Genomic DNA, 20,522 nt, shown 5'->3' with positions numbered 1-20,522 from the left:
TATCCTCTCTTTTCTTTTTGAGAAGCGTGGCTGGAGCTTTGTCAATTTTGTCTATTTTTTCAAAAAACCAACTCTTGGTTTCATTGATCTGTTCAACTGTTTCTTTGGTTTCTATATTGTTTATTTCTGCTCTGATTTTTATTATTTCTCTTCTCCTACTGAGTTTGGGGTGCTCTTGTTATTCTGCCTCTAGTTCCTTTATGTGCATTTTTAGATTTTGCACTTGCGCTTTTTCTGATTTCTTGAAATAGGCCTGGAGTGCAGTGTACTTTCCTTTTAGGACTGCTTTTGCCGCATCCCATAGAGTTTGTATTTTTGTATTTTCATTTTCATTTGTTTCTATATTTTTAAAAAATTTCTTCTCTAATTGCCTGATTCGCCCATTTATTCTTTAGTAAGGTGTTCTTTAACCTCCATGTTTTTGGAGGTTTTCCAGACTTCTTCCTGTGATTGATTTCAAGTTTCATAGCATTGTGATCTGAAAGTGTGCATGGATTGATCTCAATTTTTTTTTATATTTATTGAGGGCTGCTTTATGTCCCAGTATGTGATCTGTTTTGGAAAATGTCCCATGTGCACTCAGGAAGAAAGTGAATTCCATGGCCTCAGGATGTAGAGTTCTAAAGATATCTGTCAGATCCATGTGGTCCAATGTGTCATTCAAGTCCACCGTTTCTTCAGCGATTTTCTGTCTAGCTGATCTATCCATTGCTGTAAGTTGAGTGTTTAAGTCCCCTGCTATTAGCACATTCTTATCCAGTGAGCTGAATTAATCAGGGCAGTGCATCCATGTTGTTCTTGCCCAGGCTCAGGAATTTAAAAAAAAAAAAGGCAGCTCTTTAGCGCAGATGAGCGTGGTTTAGTGTTTGCTGGTTTAGCCTCCAGTGCATTCCATGGGCTGCTCCCTGAGGTCCAGCCTTGGTGGTTGTGGGTAGAAAAGTGGCGGTGCCGCAGTCCCTTCTCCAACCAAGCATTGCACCTCACTCTTTTGGTTTTGATCTCCCTGTGCTGCAGCCATAGCCAATGTGGGCCGTGCTCTATATTCCAGCCAGGCCTCATTTCCAGAATTTAGTCTGCGCATCCCATTGATTTCGCCAGAAATTTAAACTCACAGGCACATCCCTCAGAGCAGTTTCAAGCCTCTCGCCTCCCCCATGGGGATCAAGCCGAGCCAGAAGCACAAAGGTGCAGCTTCAGGCAACACTGTGTCCCCTCCAGTTTGAGCTGGTGAGCGAGGAGCAGTTTCTTCCGGGGTCGCTTGGGACCAGTGCATCTCGCCTAGGGTCAGCTCACAGCAGGAAACCGGATCCCTCTGTGTCCTGTTTCCCGAAATATAAATTCGCGGACAAGTCCCTCAGAGCAGTTTCAAGCCTCTCGCCTCCTTCTTGGGGATTGAGCCTAGCCAGAAGCACAAAGGCACAGCTTCAGGTGCTACCGCATCCCCTCCAGGTTGAGCTGGCAAATGAGGAGCAGTTTCTCCCGGGGCTGCCTGGGACAAGTGCGACCTGCCTAGGGTCAGCTGGAACAGCAGAAAACCTGATCCCTCTGTGTCTGGAGCCAAGGTTTTTCTCTTCTCCGAGACAGGGAGAGTGTCTTGAGCAGTTTAGGCCGCTGTTTTTTCGCCTGGACTAACCAGGGCTCCCCGCAAAGAGGGATCCTTCCTCTCCCTCCGTGTCTTGGGTCCTGGCCCATTTTTTTCATCCCCAGTTCGCACTCATGCTATAAGGTTTTCTCAGTGGATTCTGTCTCCTTTTCCTACCAAACTCCTGGATTATGTAAGGTTCCTATGGCTTCAGGCCATCTCTGTTTTTTGAGATGGGGGCGAGTGAAATGTGTGGAGTTCCTTACTCTCTCCGTGCTATAGTTTTCCTTTTTAGTGGGGTCTTTGGGTTTGGAATCAAGGTAATGCTGGCTTCACAGAAAGAGTTTGGAAGTTTTCCTTCCAATTCTATTATTTGGAGCAGCTTCAAGAGAATAGGTTTTAACTCTTCCTTAAATGTTTGGTAGAATTCCCCCTGGAAAGCCATCCAGCCCTGGAGTCTTGTTGTTTAGGAGGTTTTTTTTTTTTTTTTTTAGTAATTTGATTTCTTTACTGGTTACGGGTCTATTCAAATTTTCTATTTCTTCCTGTTTCAGTTCTGGAGTTTGTATGTTTCTAGGAATTTTATCCATTTCTTCTACACTGTCCATTTATTGGGGTATAATTTCTCATAATATTCTCTTATTATTGTTTGTATTTCTGCTGTATTGGTTGTGATCTCTCCTCTTTCATTCTTAATTTTATTTATTTGGGTCCTTCCTGTTTTCCTTTTGATCACACTGGCTAGGAGTTTATCAATTTTGTTAATTCTTTCAAAGAACCATCTTCTGGTTTCATTGTCTGTTTTACTGTTTTGTTTTTGTTTTATGTTTTGTTTTGTATTTTGTTTTTGGTAGCATTGATTTCTGCTGTAATCTTTATTATTTCCTGTCTTCTGCTGGTTTTGGGTTTTAGTTGCTGTTTTTTTCCCCAGCTCTTTGAGGTGTAAGGTTAGGTTGTGTATCTGTAACCTTCTTCCTTCTGTTAGAAGTCCTGGATTGCTATAAACTTCCCTCTTATGACTGCCTTTGCTGCATCCTAGAGGTTTTAGGCTGTGGTGTTATCATTTCCATTGGCTTCCTTGGCTTTCATTGGATTTCTTCTTTAACTTCTTGGTTAGCCCATTCATTCTTTAGCGGGATGTTCTTTATTGTCCAAGTATTTGTTATCTTTCCACATTTTTTCTTGTTGTTGATTTTGAGGTTCATAGTGTTGTGGTCTGAAAATATGCATGCTATGATCTCGATCTTTTTGTACTTATTGAGGGCGAATTTGTGTCTCAGGGTGTGATTTATTCTGGAGAATGTTTTATGTGCACTGGAGAAGAATGTGTATTCTGCTGCTCTAGGATGAAATGTTCCGAATATATCTGTTAAGTTTGTCTGGTCCAGTGTGTCAATCAAAGCCATTGTTTTCTTGTTGATTTTCTGTTTAGATGATCTGTCCATTGCTGTAAGTGGTGTGTTGAAGTCCCCACTATTATATTGTTATCAATGAGTTACTTTATGTTTGTGATTAATTGATTTATATAATTGGGATCTATCACATTTGGAGCATACAAGTTTACAACTGTTAGATCTTGGTGGGTAGACCCCTTACTTATGATACAATGTCCTTTATCTTTTTTTTAAAGTCTAGATTGTCTGATATAAGAATGGTTAATCTGGCTTTCTTTTGGTCATCATTAACATGATAGATGGTTCTGCATTCCTTTACTTTCAATCTGAAGGTGTCTTTAGGTCTAAAGTTGGTCTCTTACAAACAGCATATAGATGAATCTTATTTTCTTATTCATTCTGTTACCCTGTGGTTTTTGACTGGAGAATTTAGTCCACTGACATTTACAGCCAGTATTGAAAGATAATGAATTTATTGCCATTATGTTGCTTATAGAGTTGGAGTTTCTGGTGGTATTCTCTGGTCCTTTCTAGTCTTTGTTACTTCTGGTCTTTTTTTTTTTTTTAATTAAATCTGTCTTTTCTCCCCTCAGAGAGTCCCACCTTAAAATTTCTTGCAGGGCTAGTTTAGTGGTCACTAACTCCTTTAATTTTTGTCTAGAAAACTTTATCTCTCTTTCTATTTTGAATGACAGCCTTGCTAGATAAAGAATTCTTGGTTGCATATTTTTCGGATTCAACACATTGAATAAATTCTGCCACTCCTTTCTCACCTGCCAAGTTTCTGTGGATAGGTTTGCTACAAACCTGATCTGTCTTCCCTTGTAGGTTAAGGACTTTTTTTTTTTTTCCTTGCTGCTTCCATGATTCTTCCCTTGCCTGAGTATTTTGTGAATTTGACTGTGATATGTCTTGTTGATGGTCAGTTTTTGTTGAATCTTATGAGAGTTCTCTGTGCTTCCTATATTTTGGTGTCTATATCTTTACCCAGGTTAGGAAAGTTTTCCTGTATGATTTCTCACATAACCCTTGTACCCCTTTTTCACTCTCTTCATCTTCTGGGCCCCTATGATTCTGATGTTTCTTTTTAATGAGTCACTGATTTCCCTAGTTCTTAAATCGTGCTCTTTTGTGCTAGTGTCTCTCTTTTTTTATCCTCTTTCATTGTTCTCCATAAGTCTGTCCTCTATATCACTGAATTGCTGCTCTGCCTCATCCATCCTTGCCGCTGTGGCATCCATTCAAGATTGCAGCTCAGTTATAGCATTTTTTATTTCATCCTGACTATCTTTTATCTCCACATAAAGGGATTCTAATCTGTTTTCAATTCAAGCTAGTATTCTTATTATCATGATTCTAAATTCTGGTTCAGACATCTTGCTTGTATCTGTGTTGATTAAATACCTGGCTGTGATTTCATCCTGTTCTTTCTTTTGGGGTGAATTCCTTCGTTTCATCATTTTGAAGGAAGAAAATTAATAAGTCAAAAAAAGTTAAAATTAAAAATTAAATACAACACAAAAAATATTATAAAGGATGCTTGATCCTAGGTGTTTTCTGGTCTGGTTGTTGAAAGGAGCCTGATAGATTAGAGAAAAAAAGGACAGATAAGAAAAAAAAAGGAAATGTTTGAAAACTTGAAAAAAATGAATACAATGAAATAGAATAAAATGAAATGATAGAAGTAAAAAAAATAGAATTTGAGAAATTTACAAAAAAGTAAAAAATATAGTAGAAAAAATTATGGAAAAATGTTTTTAATAGAAATGGAAAATAAAAATTGTTTTCTCTTTCTGTGATCAAGAATAATAAAAGAAAAACAAATTGAATGATGGTCCAGCAAACAGACCAAAGTATGATTGAAATCACATCGGTTTCCCCTAGAAGTTGAACCATGAAACACTTTATAGTCCATAAACTGAGCAGCTGGAGAGACTTGTGTTGCTCCTGAGAGTGAGGTTGGCCCAGTTGGTCAGGACTTAGTGTAATGGCTCCATTCTCCACTAGATGGTGCTACTAACTTACTGAGGTGAATTGTTGTGGCGTCTGTACGTGTGTATGCACAAGCATGGGTGGGGTGAAATGGCATCACTAACTACCCAGTTTCTAGTATTAGAACTCTATACTCTCCCCGACCAGCAATTGTGCACCCCTCCTTTGTCTCTCGCTTCTGTCCACTCCTGCTTTTACACTTTTCGTGACCAAGCCATCAAGTTTTTAGGTGGCATATTCCTCCTGAGTTTTATCTGAGATGTAGATAAAATGGGAATGTTTCTGAACCCCTCACTTCTGACGGACTATGGCTTTGACCCACTCAGTCAGACCTTCTGGGGGAGGGTCTCACTGAGTAATGGCCGGGTGCCAGCCGCACCCAGGAATGTTTGGGAGACCGTACTGCTGTCAATGCCTGGAGACTATGGCTGGGTTCCAGCCTGCCCCAGAAAAGGTTCATGTAATCGTGTAGCGGTAGCATTTCAGGGATTATGGAAAACCACAACACACATCTGTACCAGGCTTCTCCAATAATGTCCTTTTTCCAGCACCAGTGAATGTGATTGTTCTCTGGGGTCTGCTGGGACCTTTGTCTGTGGGGAGGCTGCACAGTCTCTACCAAATGTCCTCCCAGCATGGGAACTGCCTCTCCATGTTTAGCCCAAGGAGCCAGAGGACCTTGCTCTCCACTCCTGGAGATTTGCCCTACCTACCAGAGCACCACCAGGTATCAAGCTATGGAGTTTCAGACTCTGCGCCCCCCCTGTTTATAGAGTCTTAATGGAATTTAAACCCTCCCAATTCTCTTTTCTCCCTTTTTGGTTCAGTCCCTTGCGTATTCTTTCTTTTCTCTCCAGCTGCTTTTAGGTGAGGGGGATGCTTTCCTTACTCTCCCCCCATCTCTGTCCTCTCTCTGCAAGTAAAAAGAGCTCCCTGCCCTCTGCAGATTTCTTCCCCAGGTTACCTCTCCACACTGTATACCTGCTGAGTTCTCTGGTTCATGTTGTGCAGATTGTTGTGTTAATTCTCAAATCAGTTTTCTACATGTGCAGGATGGTTTAGTGCTGATCTGGCTGTATTTCAGGGACAAAAGGCACAAAACAAAACAAAACCCTTCCATGCTGTTCTGCTGTCTTGGCCCCCTCCTATTTATTTATTTATTTAAATTTCTTTATTTATTTTGAGAGATACAGAGACAGTGTGAGGTAGAGAAGGGGCAGAGAGAGAGAGAGGGAGAGAGGGAATCCCAAGCAGACTCCACACTGTCGTTGTAGAGCCTGAGGTGGGGCTCTCACTCATGACACTGCGAGATCATGACCTGAACCAAAGCTGGATGCTTAACTGACGGAGCCACCCAAACTCCCCTACAGTTTATTAATTTAAATTCAAGTTAGATAACATACAGTGTTGTACTGGTTTCAGGAATAGAACCCAGTGATTCATCACTTACATATGACACCCAGTGCTCATCCTAACAAATGCCCTCCTTAATACCCATCACTGATTTAGCCTGATACGCAACCACCTCCCCTTCAGCACCCCTCAGTTTGTTGTCTGTATTTAAGAGTATGATTTGCCTTCCTCTCTTTTTATCTTATTTTTCCTTCCCTTCCCCTGTGTTCACCTGTTGTGTTTCTTAAATTCCAAATATGAGTGAAATCATATGAAATTTGTTCTTTCTATATCTGACTTATTTCACTTAGTGAAATACACTCTAGTTCTGTTCTCACACCAGTCACAGTGGATAAAATAAAAAATGTGAGAAACAACATGTGTTGGTGAGGATATAGAGAAATGGGAACCCTCTTGGGTTGGTGGGAATGCAAACTGGTGCAGCTACTCTGGGAAACAGTGTGGAGGTTACTCAAAAAATTAAAAATAGAACTATCTTATGACCCAGCAATTGTACTACTAAGAATTTATTCAAAGGATACAGGAGAGCTGATTCACAGTGGCACATGTACCCCAGTGTTTATGGCAGCTCTATCAACAATAGCCAAAGTATGGAAAGAGCCCAAATGTCCATCAATAGATGAATGGATAAGGAAGATGTGGTATCTGTCTACAATGGAATACTACTCAGTGATTAAAAAGAATGAAATCTTGCCATTTGCAACAACATGGATGAAACTGGAGGGTATTATGCAAAGTGAAATAAGTCAACCAGAGAAAGACAGATGCCATATGATTTCACTTATATGTGAAATTTAAGAAACTTAACAGATGAACATATTTGTATGGAACCACAAAGATAGCTAAAACAATCTTGAAAAAGAAAAGCAAAGCTTGAGGCATCACAATTCTAGGCTTCAAATTATATTACAAAGCTGTAGTGATCAAGACTGTATGCTACTGTCACAAAAATAGACACATAGGTCAATGGAACAGAATAGAAACCCTAGAAATGAGTCCACAACTCTATGGTCAACTGAGTTTGACAAAGCAGGGAAGAATATCCAATGGAAAAAAAGACATTCTCTTCAACAAATGGTGTTGGGAAAACTGGACAGCAACATGCAAAGAATGAAACTGGACCACTCTCTCACACCATAAACAGAAACAAATTCAGAATTGAACATTTGATTTCTTAACTTGGTGATGTTTACATTACATGAAACTAGTTTATGTATCATTTTAGGTCTTTATTTATGTGTTTTTGTAATGTTTTACAGTTTTTAGAGAAAAGTTCTTGCAATGTTTTATTAAATTTATCTGTAGGAGTTTCGTCTTTTTGGATGCTGGTAAAAATGAAATTTGAAAAATATTTTTCCGAGATGGAAGGCTTACTTTAAATCTACAATAGTTAAGACAGAGTAAAGAAAGACAAGTAAGCCAACTCAATAGCATTGAAGCCCCAAACCAGACCTATGTATTAAGGTATGTGATATATGACAGAGGTGGCATTACAGATAAGTTGAGAAAACATGGAGTTTTCAGTAAGTAGAACTTACCAGGTGTGTGTGGGTGCATAGTTTGTAGCGTCTAGCTACAGGTGAATGCAGTGGTGCAGGATAGTGACAGAAGACAGAGCCTGTTCTGCAGAGACCTGCAAACAGCTGTGAGGATCTGGCTATTGGAAGTGCTTTGCATAGTGACTGCATAGTCTCCCTCTGGGCATGTGCATGACAGTAGAGGCTGGTGATGGGTTGAGCTGGAAGATGTACAACTGGAAGATCTACACCTTAATGAGTGCATGGTGGTGGATATCAACTACAGGGATCTAGGCTGGTGTTTTGCACTCTCATAGGCACACAATCTTGGGATCCAGTGGTGGTGGTAGTGTGTGTGTGGTGGGGATTGGGGAAAGACATTAGCCATTGCAAATACCTGTGGGACAAAACCCAGTGAAACTTGCAGGGTGTTCTCAGTGACTGTGCTGACCATTGGTTTCTTTGGTGATGAAAGCTGCTGTGGTCATCTGTGGAGCAGGTCATAGGGAACTACAGTGATTCACATCTGTGGCTTTTATTGGTAGCACCTGCTCTTTTCCCTTGTTCCTAGCCATATTTATATGTCCCAGCTTAACCTGTCTCTGTGTGGGGTGTAACCTAAGTAGACCCTTTATGGGGTGGAGGAAATGCTCACCCAACTCTTGTTTTTACACACCAGGGGAACTCTTTCTAGCTGGGGAGTTCCATTTTGGTGCTAAGTAATGCTGGCTTGGGGGATAGGATGATATAGGCAAAAAGAAGCTAGCTTTTCTTCCTCTCATTTTAAAGCAGTTATTCTCAAGTTTTTTATTTCAATGTGTGGCTGAAGTTTTTTAAGTAGACTCTGGAACTTTCCCTGACTTGTTTTCATTCATAGACAACTTTTTAATGGTTGGTCTTTGTGGAAGCTGGGTCTCCTACTCTGTCATTTTGATACATGTAAAAGAATTATCATGCCAAGTGTTTTTTTTTTGTTTTGTTTTCTTTAACAGCCCCCCAAATTGAAGATCCTATATATTTATAGAGTGTAGTGGATAAACAAATTGTGGTCTATTTATGCTGTGGAAAATACTATAATGAAAAAATTTGAAATAGCTACTCAGAATACCATTAACTTTTCAAATGTGATATTAATGGAAAGAAGTAAGTCATAAATACAGGGAGTGCTTTCATTTGTATTAAAGTAAAAGCTGGGAAAATATGTTGATTAAGGATATTAACAAAGGTAGAAAACATATAAATATGAGGGGAAAAAGCTCAGGATAATAGTTTGAAGGAGAGGGTTGTGAATGGGGAGAGGCATATAGTTTCTAGGATATTGGCAATCCCAGGTAACCAGGTGTTGATCTTGATTGGTGGTTAGGTGGATACTTGCTTTGTAATTATTTGTTAAACTGTAAATGTGTTTTTATGTATGACTCAATAAGCATGACTATAAAATATAAAATAATACTAAGGGGATTAATTTATATTGAGATGTTTAAAGAATGAAGTAAAGCCCAGGAACTTTTATAAAACAAAAAAATCAATATATTTGACTATGTCAAAATTCTGTACATTTGAAATAATCTATAAATATCACTAAGTAAACAATAGAAGACTAGAAGATATTTGTTGTGCATTATATGCTAATATTAATTGGCTCCTACAAATGAATAATAAAAAGGCAAACAATTCAGGAGGAAAAGGAACAGACATATGAACAGGCATTTCACAGAGGAAAAAATAAAAATGTCCAAAAATAAATGAAATGAACCTTGACTAGTGATCACAGAGATGAAAATTAAAATAATGATAAAAAGTTTTTACTTATAAGACATATTGAAGTTAAACATTAGTAACAACTAGTGTTGGTGACAGTGTGGAGAAAAACTCTGCCATACTTTGTTGGTTTGAATGAAAATTGTTCTCAAATTTATGGAGCTCACTATGGTATTATCTATAAAAATAGAAATGTGCATACCTTAACAACCTACACCTTTAGTTTTAGGAATTTGTCTCAACAGAGATACTGGCATGATGTGTAAGCATTTTAATGGCCATTTAGCATTCAATTTTTTTATAGCTATTACTGTTTTTTTAATTAAAATCCAAGTTAGTTAACCTGTAATGTAATGGTGATTTGAAGAATAGAATTTGGTGATTCATCACTTATATATAATACCCTTTGCTTATCCCACCAAGTGCTCTCCTTAATGCCCATCACCCATTTAGACCGTAACCCCACCCAACTCTCCTCCAGCAATCCCCAGTTTGTTCTCTGTATTTAAGAGCCTCTTACTTTGGCTCCCTCTTTTTGTATCCTATTTTTCCTTCCCTTCCCCAATGTTCATCTGCTTTGTTTCTTAAATTCCACATGTGAGTGAAATTATATGATATTTGTCTTTCTCAAACTTACTTGCTTAGCATAATACCCTCTAGTTCTAGCCACGTTGTTGTAAATGGCAAGATTTAATTCTTTTTGATCACTGAGGAATATTCCATATATATATTTCAGATATTCCATGTGCATATATATTACTATATATATTCCATACATATATTCCATAATACACACACACACACACACACACACACACACACACACACCACATTTTCTTTATCCACTCATCAGTTCATGGACATTTGGGCTCTTCCTGTACTTTGGCTATTTCTGATAGTGCTGCTATGAGTGCATGTGCTCCTTCAAATCAGAATTTTTGGTTCCTTTGGATCAATACCTAATAGTACAGTTGCTGGGTCATAAGGTAGTTTTATTTTTAACTTTTTGAGGAAGCTCCAAACTGTTTTCCAGGGGCGCCTGGGTGGCTTAGTCGGTTAAGCGTCCGACTTTCGCTTAGGTCATGATCTCGCGGTTCGTGGGTTCGAGCCCCGCGTCGGGCTCTGTGCTGACTGCCAGCTCGGAGCCTGGAGCCTGTTTCAGTCTGTGACTCCTTCTCTCTCTGACCCTCCCCTGCTCGCGCTGTCTCTCTCTCTCTCTCCTAGAAATAAAAATAAATAAATAAATAAATAAAAATATTTAAAAATAAACAAACAAAAAAAAACCAAACTGTTTTCCAGAGTGGCTGCACCAGTTTGCATTCCTACCAGCAGCATAGCGTTCTATTTTACGGTTATGTCTTAATTTATAATTCTCCCATAGATGTTCATATAGGTAATTTCTATATTTCTGTTCTACAGGGAATAACTACTATTAGCATATTTATATAAACATAAACATGGAAAAACATGCATTTTTAGGACTGGCTAAGTGAATTATGGTCCATTCATAATAATGGCTTTAAAATAGAATAACTTTTTAAAATTTAGAATAAATATTTTTAAAAACTTTTTAAAAAAGAGAATAGCTTTTTAAAAAAAATAACATAAAGTCTTAAAGACATTTGACTTGAGAATTAGGGGATATAAGATAAGAGCGTTTTAATGTACATTTTTATCGCATTTTTGTAACCCATGTATGGAACATGAATCCTAGATGCTAGCTGTCTCTGAGAACTCTTCTAAAGAAGAATAAAACTATCCATTGATAAGTGATATGCATTAAATATTAATAATTTTTATCAATTTATTAATGAAATACTACAGCTTTTATAAAAGGGATAAAAGAGGTCTTCCTCCACAATATGCAGCTAAATCTCCCTTTACCATTTTAGCTACTTCAATCTTACTTCATAGGCCACCTTGTTAACTAGCATACTCTACTCAGGAAGAGGATCTTCACCAGAACATTTCAGTAAGACTAAGAAATGGGGGTGACAGGCTGGCTCAGTCAATACAGCATGCAACTTCTGATCTTGGGGTTGTGATTCTGAGCCCCACATTGCATGTAGGGATTACTTAAAAATAGAAAAATCTAAAAAAGAAATGGGTTTCTTGATTTTTTTTTTTTGGTTTTCAAAGTATTCATAATAATAACTTTAGAAAGAACAATTGGTTGATTTGGGGGCCTGTGTTAGTTTGGGATGCTCTAACAAAATTCCACAGATTGGGTGGCATAAACAATAGAAATTTATTTCTCATGATCCTGAAGGCTGAGAAGTCTGAGATCAGTGTTCCAGTATGGTTGAGTTCTGGTGAAAGCCTTCTTCCTGGTTTGCAGTGGCTCTTTTCTTTCTGTATCCCTCAAATGATGGAAGAATCTCATATGCCTACTGATTTAATTACTTCTCAGAGGCCCCATCTCTCATCGTATTGTAGATCAGAGTTTCAACAGATAAATATTGGCCCATAGCAAGGCCTTTTCTCTGTCTTGTAAAGTGTACTTTCAAATTGTGACAGAAATAACAGTTCATGTTCTTTGTAATCCTTTGCCCTATCCAGGGCATAATTTTACATCACAACCTATGCTGTTATCAAATTAATCTTAAAAAGTACGCGGTAAGGGCACCTGGGTGGTTCAGTCGGTTGAGCATTCAACTCTTGATTTTGGCTCAGGTCATGATCTCATGGTTCATGGGTTTCAGCCCTGTGCCTGGCTCTGTGCTGACAGTGTGGAGCCTGTTTGGGATTCTCTCTGTCCCTCTCTCTGCCCCTTCCCTGCTTGCATATGTGCGCACACTCTGTCTCTCAAAATAAATAAATAAACTTTAAAAAGTGATATGGTATAATATTTTATGCAAACGTTTTAAATTATTCTCCCTTGCCTATAAAAGAATTCTAAATTTGATTCTTCTAAAGTTAACTTCTTTCAGTATACCCTTTGAATGTTTAAGGAGTACTGACCCTTCTAAAGCAGCTTCTGGTTAACTTCTTTTTAAAAAAATTTTTTTTTTTTTAATTTATTTCTGAGAGGGAGAGAGAGACAGCATGAGCAGGGGAGGGTCAGAGAGAGGGGGAAATACAGAATCTGAAGCAGCCTCCAGGCTCTGAGCTAGCTGTCAGCACAGAGCCTGATGCAGGACTGGAACCCACCAGCCGTGAGATCATGACCTGAACCAAAGTCGGTAGCTCAACCAACTGAACCACCCAGGTGACCCTTACTTCTTTTCTTTATATACTTTACTTAGTTGGTTCCCATGATATATGTAGCACATTTCTACCTTTCCTGTCTTTACTTCTGATGTTTGCCTGTCTTCTTTCTAATTAAAGTCTGTCCTTTCTGTAAGACTCAGCTGATTTCTATCCTCCTCCTTTCTCTTCTCAGCTCCTAAACATATATTTCTCTATAATATAGAAATATAATTGATAGGAACTGTGAAATGCCTTCATATTATTTAACATCCTTATATATTTTACATTAGGTTTATCTGGAAGCAAACTCAATGAAGGAACGGTCTTCTCTCCTATACTTTTAGTTACAAGATTGAAGAATCTTGTGTTATTGTCCTGAGAGTTCATTGATTATTATGGATTCTCATTATGCTGGTTTCCTTTTAAGAGTATTTTAGTTAACCTTTTGGGGTATTTGATTCAGGTGGAAAACATAACAGGCTTGTTAGGGTCTTCCCATAGACCTTATTGATTTAGCACCAGCAACCAGTGCAGTTTTCTTTTAGCATCTTAGAGTCCTTTTATATGCAATGTTATAAGGAGGTCACACACATATTGACCTCAATACAGTTTTGTCATTTACTAGGTGCAAAGTTTTAATCATAGATTTAATCTCTCTGAGACTCAATTTAATTATTTGAAAATGTAAGAATATTTTCTTTTTTGGTTATTTTGAAGATTAAGAGAATTAAAAGTAGAACAGTGACATACTGGGTATTTAATAAAATGGTAACTATTTTTATCATAAGCATTTTGTTCTTTGGGTACTCATGTGACTTTACTGTGTCTTCATGTTTATCTAGTTTTCACATGTATAGGAGTGAGTTATATCAGCCTAGAGGTATAACTTCAGTAATTTGTAATGCCTTTAAATGTTACCCCTTTTTTTTCCACAATAGAAATTGCTTATTCACTGACTAATCGATTGAATGCCATATTGAAAATGTTTGAAAAACAGTCACTTATGTTAGAGAGGTAAGCTTTTAAAATAACTCCTTTTCATAATTAGGAAAATGAGTATACATTTGTTTAAAGAAAACATAAGACTGTTAAAAAAGTTTGGTGTTCTTATATTAATTTTTTGATATGTATAATTTAAAGTTTTTAAATAATGATCAGGTAGAATGTTAAATTGTACAGCCATGATAGAAATCAGTATGTAAGTTTCCTAAAAAAATTAAAATACAGTTACCGTATGATCCAGTAGTTTCCCTTCTGGATATATACCCTGCAAAATTGAAATCAGGGTCTCAAAGATATTTATACACCCATGTTTACTATAGCATTATTTACAATAGCAAAGGGTGGAAGCAACCCAAGTGTCCAACAGAGATAAAGGAAATGTGATACATACATAAAATGAAGTATTATTTAGTCTTAAAAAGGAAAGAAATCCTGACATATAGTACAACACGAATGAACCTTGAGGATATTATACTTAGTAAAATAATCCAGTCACAAGAAGACAAGGTTATATGATTTCATGTATATGAGGAATCAGAAATAGTCACTGTGGATTACCAAAGTTCTTTCAGGTGGCTAAGATTATATTAGTTACAAAATCGGTCTGTTGAAAAAGCATGTCTTATAGAATGAAATCACAAAGGAACTTTTTTTGGACACTTTGGATTTATTTATATTTGCTAGTTGGGGTTGATTTTCCTCCTATTCCTGGATAAAAACTGAGGTAGGACTACGATTTTTTTTGATAACTTCTAGATAATAATTGCTTAATTTCCAGGCACTGTACAAATTGGGGAATTAAAATTCACTGCCAAATATTACAGTCAGTAGTTTAATTTTTATTCAAAGTTAAGACTTCTTTCCCTTTCCCCTCACCCAGTATCCCCGCTGGTGCTTGCTGGGGGTTATGATTAACTTTTCTCTTTCATTACGTCCTTTTTGACTAACTAGTTGTAGTCTGTTCTCCACGTGTTTGGGAAGGGAGGAAATAAAGTTAATGTATGCAGGAAGAGTCTTACTTGACTGTCACTGCCTTCTTTTCCATAACTACAGATAACGCATTCCAAATTTTCTAAGCATTCTTGAAGTGCCTCTCACTAGCTTGAGGTCAGGGGAAGCATATTCTCCTCTTCCTTAAGGGTTTGGTTATGGCTCAAGACACCCAATAGCTACCTGCAGAGAAATACCCTTTCTAAATTTTCTTTACTGGCCCTGTTATATTGTTTATATCGGTGAAAGGTTTTAGTGCACTTTCTTGCCTGCCAACTTATTTAAGTGCAAATGGTCATCTCCCTCACCTATTACTATTACTGAGAGCTTAGGGTCTCTGTGGATGCTTTCTTTAACAACTTGTTACAGTCATATCCTTGAAAATTCTGTTAAATATAGGATGTGGCAAAAGTCATAGCATAGTTTTAAACTTTAATAACTTCAGAACTATAATTATTCAACTGTTCAAAAAACATTTCAAAATTTGAATACATTTCTTTTGCACTTATTTAAAAATTCTAAATAATAATTTAAAACTTTTTTTCAGTTAAAGTTTTTTGTTTAGGTCAGCATTTTCCATATTCAGAGGGACTGCAACAAATTAATTTATGGTTCAAAGTTCACAAAACTAAGTATATTAAGGAAATAAAAATAACTAGACTTTCAAAGTTTTATTTTTTTGTAAGTCTGTAGCATTTATACTTCTGAAGTCATTAAAGCTAAAACTATACTAAAACTTATAGAATATTCTCTGTTTATTGAACTTCTACCATGTGACTGAGTGCTTGGGACAAAATCCCAACTCAAATTAGTCTGAGCAAAAGATAGATTTTATTATGAAGATTCTGGGCATTTTATTGAAACTAAACAACACTATGGCTTAATCTCAGAAACAGTTATAAACCAGAACTCAAAACACTCAATATACTGTTTTTTTTTTTTTCCTTTTTACATGAGCTTCATTTTCTTCTATTGCAGATCTCTTCTTTCCTTCTAGTTTCTCTTTTGTTTATTTTTTGCCTATAGGTGAGAATCCATGATTACTGGAAATTCTTAAGGTTTAGTCTTTCAGTTTCAGTCAGTCTGAAGGATAGTATTTGGATTTTCCAAATCTAAAAGTTGTAGGTGATAAAATCATTGGTGCAACTTAGAGACAGGTGCCCATTTCTGATCAGCATGGGCGTTTTGACCTGCTCCGTTTCCGACCTGGGCCGATTCACCCCTCCTTAGGCAACCTGGTGGTCCCCCTCTCCCGGGAGGTCACCATATTGATGCCGAACTTAGTGTGACACCCGATCGGCATGGCGCACTACAGCCCAGAACTCCTGGGCTCAAGCGATCCTTCTGCCTCAGCCTCCCAAGTAGCTGGGACTGCAGGCGTCGCCTCTGCACCCGGCGACAGGTGCCCATTTCTGAACTGACCAATCAACTGTAGTTAAAGACTATAGTCATCTGAGCTCTCTCAGAAATTACATGGATTCAGAGGGGTATATAAGGGTAGTTACCAGAAAAAGGAAGGGGGTCTACTGAGGTGCTTAGTGGTGAGCAGATACAGTGGGATGATAGCCATATTAATATAGGATAACATAGGAAAAAGGATTGTATTTTGTTATTGTGGATGAATTATACACTAACATAACAGGACAATTATCCTGGTCTTTTGAGAAGCTAATAGACTTATTCTTCAGGGTCTGGTCAGTGCACTGTCTAAGTGTTGGTCTGTGAATATTGGGAAATGGAAAAGCAAGCATAGATTCAGTGGACCTTGAAAAGTTCCTTCTTAAATTATGGGATAAACTGAGACTCCAGTTAGAGATTGGATTATAGGATGGTTTGTGAAGGCATAATACCTCTTTGGTGAACAGAGTGCTGGGAGCTGCTGTCCAGTGTTGTGGATGGATGTCAACTTTGGTGAGAACATTGTCCATCACTAGGATCATGTGCAGTCCTGAAGGGAACTAGGCCTATTAAGAAATCCATCATGAGGCATTTTTTTTTCCCCTAAGGAGACATAGGGATCAGAAGTAAAGGTAGTAAACTGTCTTGCTTTTCAAGCTGTAGCCCAGTAACATGTATCACAGATAGTTATAGTTATATCAATGGAAGAGGAGTCATAATGGATTGGTAGGGCACTGGCAAGGTAAAAGTATCCATTTGGCCAAAACATAATGACAGTTTCTTTCTTTACACATTCAGGAAACTAAATCTAATGTTTATTACAGACCTAAATGTAAGAAAAAAACCCATACATACAGGGAAGGCATTTGACTCTACCAAAATTAAAAACATCTAATTCAAAGGTGAATTAAAGTTAAAAGATAAGCAGTGAACTATGAAATATATTTGTATATATACAATAGAATGAAGTGATAATAGGAATATATCATTCCTAAAAAAGGCAAACAACCCTCAAAATAGGCAAAGCAGGGGTGTCTGGAGTGGCTCAGTCAGTTAAACATTGGACTCTGGTTTCTGCTTAGGTCATGATCTCACGGTTCGTGGGTGCAAGCCCTGCGTCGGGCTCTGTGCTGACGGCTAGCTCAGGGCCTGGTGCCTGTTTTGGATTCTGTGTCTCCCTCTCTCTCTGAGTCTCCCCTACTCATGCTGTCTCTCTCTCTCTCTCAGAAATAAATAAAAAACATTTAAAAAAAAGAAATGTTCAGGCCAGAGGGCTTCAGTGGTGAATTCTATCAAATATTTAAAGAAGAATTAATACCATCTCTTCACAAGCCTTTCCAAAAAGGAGAAGAGGAGTTAACACTTAACTCATTTTGTGAGACAAGAATATTTCTATATTTTAATTACTGGAGTATTACTCTAACATCAAAATCAGATAATAATATCACAAGAAAACTGTAGAGCAGTATGTTGTGAATATTAATGCCAAAATCCTCAGCAAAATACCAATAAATTGAATCCAGTGATACATAAAATGGATTACATATCACAAGCAAGTGGAGTTTATCCCAGAAGGCAAGGTTGGTTTTAAATGCAAATATCAACTAATGTAGTACACAATACTGATTGATGAAGGAGAAAAAAGATCACATGATCAGCTTACTAGACAAAGTAAACGCATTTGACACTATCCAAGCATTTCATGATAAGAATACTTCACAAACTAGGAACAGAAGGGAACTTCCTTAATCTGATCAAGGCTAACTACTACCAAACTCCAAAGCTAACGCTGTATTTAATGGTGAAGGACTTAATAAATTCTTTCTAAAATCAGGAAAAAGACAAGACATTCTCACCACATCTAGTTATCATTGTAGTACAAGTTCTAGCCGGTGCAATTGGAGAAGGCAAGAAATGAAAGGTGTTCATATTGGGAAGGAAGTAAAACTACCTTTTTTTGTAGATGTCATGATCTTGTGTATAGAAAATCTTGAGGGATCTGCTAAAAACAATTTGAAGAAATAAATGAATTCATCATTTGTAATATACAGTATTCATAAATAAAAATCAATTGTATTTCTATATAATAACCGTTATGGGTTGAATTCTTCCCTCCCCAAAAGTTATGTTGAAGCTCTAACACTCAGTACCTCATATTGAATTTATTTTTATTTTCTTAAGTTTACTTATTTACTTTGAGAGAGAGAGAGAATTAGCAGGGGAGGGGCAGAGAGAGAGGGAGATAGAGAATCTCAAGCAGCCTCTACATACTGCAAGCATGGATCCTGATGTGGAGCTCAAACTCATGAACCAGGAGACTGCGACCTGAGCTGAAACTAAGAGTAAGATGCTCAACTGACTGAGCCACCCAGGAGCCCCTGAATTTATTTTTAAATAGGGTCATTGTAGATGTAATTAGTTAAGATGAGGTCATACTGGGGTGGGATGGCCTTTATTCCAATATGACTGGTATCCTTGTAATACTTGGAGAAGACACTATAGAAAGAAAGAAGAAGTTATGAGCCAGAGGTTGGATTTATGCTACTACAATCCAGAGAATACCAGGACCACGAGGAGCTGGAAGAGGCAAACAAGCTTTCTTGTCTAGAGGTTTTAGAAGGAGCATGGCCCTGACAACTGAGTTTTAGATTTGTTGTCTCCAGAACTGTGAGAGCATAAAGTTTTTGTTGTTTTGAGTTACCCAGATTGTGATACTTTGTTACAGCAGGCCCAGGAATCTAATACACTAGTGATGAACATTCCAAAAGTGAAATTAAAAAAAAAAAATCAATTTAAAATACCACCAAAGACAACAAGAATGAATTTAACAAAAGAAGTATAAGACTGGTGCACTGAAAACTACAAAGCATCATTGAAAGAACTTAAAGAAGACCTAATTAAACGTATAGACGTTCCATTTTCATGGACTGTTAGACTTAATAATCTTAAAATGGCAGTGCTCCCCAAACTGATCCAGAGATTCAATGCAATCTCTGTCAAAATTCCAACTTTATTATTTCATGAACTGACAAGCTGATCCTAAAATTCATGTGGACATACAAGGAATCCAGAATAGCCAAAGGAATCTTAAGAAGAACAAAGTTGGAGGACTCACATTTAACTAATTTTAAAACTTAATACAGGGCTGTAGGAATCAAGACAATGTGGTACAGGCACAAGGTTATACCTATATACATCAATGGAATAAACTTGAATGTCCAGAAATAAACTCTTATTTTTATAGTCAATTGATTTTTAATATTTTTAAAAAATATTTTAAATTTTTACTCAAGTATAATAAAAATATAATGTTATATTAGTTTCAGGTATATAATATCATTACAGAATAGAATTCAGTAATTCTATACATTACTTGGTATACTCTTAATCCCCTTTATTTCATCCATTTACCCACTCACCTCCCCTTTGGTAACCACCAGTTTATTCTCTATATTTAGGAGTCTGTTTCTTCATTTGTTTCTTTCTCTTTTTTTCCTTTGTACATTTGTTTTGTTTCTTAACTTCCGTATATGAATGAAATCATATCGTATCTGTCTTTTTCTGACTTCTTTCACTTAACACTGTACTGTCTGTATTTATGTTGTTGCAAATGGCAGGATTTCATTCTTCATATGGCTGAATAATCCACTGCAAGTGTGTATATGCACATATACAAATGTCTTCTTTATCAATTTATCTATTGATAAAGACTTTGCTGCTTCCATAGTTTGGCTATTGTAAATAATGCTAAAATAAATATAGGGCTGCATCTATCTTTTTTATCTTTTCAATTTAATACACAATTGTGTATTCTTTGGTTAAATACCCAGTAGTGTGGTTACTGGATTGTAAGATAGCTCTATTTTTAATTTTTTGGGGAATTTCCATACTGTTTTCCACAGTGGTTGCATAGCTTGCATCCCACCAAAAGCGCACAAGGGTTTCTTTTTCTCTACATACTCACCAACACTTGTTATTTCTTGTGGTTTTTATTTTAGCCATGCTAACAGATGCGAGGTGATATTTTATTGTGGTTTTGATTTACATTTACCTGATGATTAGTGATATTGAACATCTTTTCATGTGTCAGTTTTCCATGTGTATGTCTTTGGAAAAAATGTCTATTCGTGTCCTTAGCACATTTTAAAATCAGTTTGTATTTTTTTTTTGCGTGTTGACTTGTATAAATTTTTATATTTTTTGGATATCCTTTATTGGATATATCATTTGTGGAAAGAATAGTCTTTTTAATAATTGGTACTTGGACAACTGAGCCTTTTAGAA

At 37.1% G+C, this 20,522-nt stretch overlaps 1 protein-coding gene across 1 annotated transcript in view; it reads left to right on the top strand.

Annotated features, from left to right (window-relative positions):
- The window catches only part of CCDC7 (coiled-coil domain containing 7), a 118,212-nt gene that overhangs the window by 37,634 nt on the left and 60,056 nt on the right, over positions 1-20,522 (top strand). Inside the window, exon 10 of the mRNA XM_039248651.1 lies at positions 13,787-13,862. Coding sequence (XP_039104582.1) covers positions 13,787-13,862 — 76 coding nt within the window. The remainder of the gene's footprint in view (positions 1-13,786; positions 13,863-20,522) is intronic.

The sequence above is a fragment of the Hyaena hyaena genome, unplaced genomic scaffold, assembly GCF_003009895.1.
Source record: "Hyaena hyaena isolate Hyena2069 unplaced genomic scaffold, ASM300989v1 scaffold_314, whole genome shotgun sequence".
Classification (NCBI taxonomy): domain Eukaryota; kingdom Metazoa; phylum Chordata; class Mammalia; order Carnivora; family Hyaenidae; genus Hyaena; species Hyaena hyaena.
The sequence above is the reverse complement of the archived record's forward strand: the minus strand, read 5'-3'. Positions and strand labels throughout refer to the sequence as shown.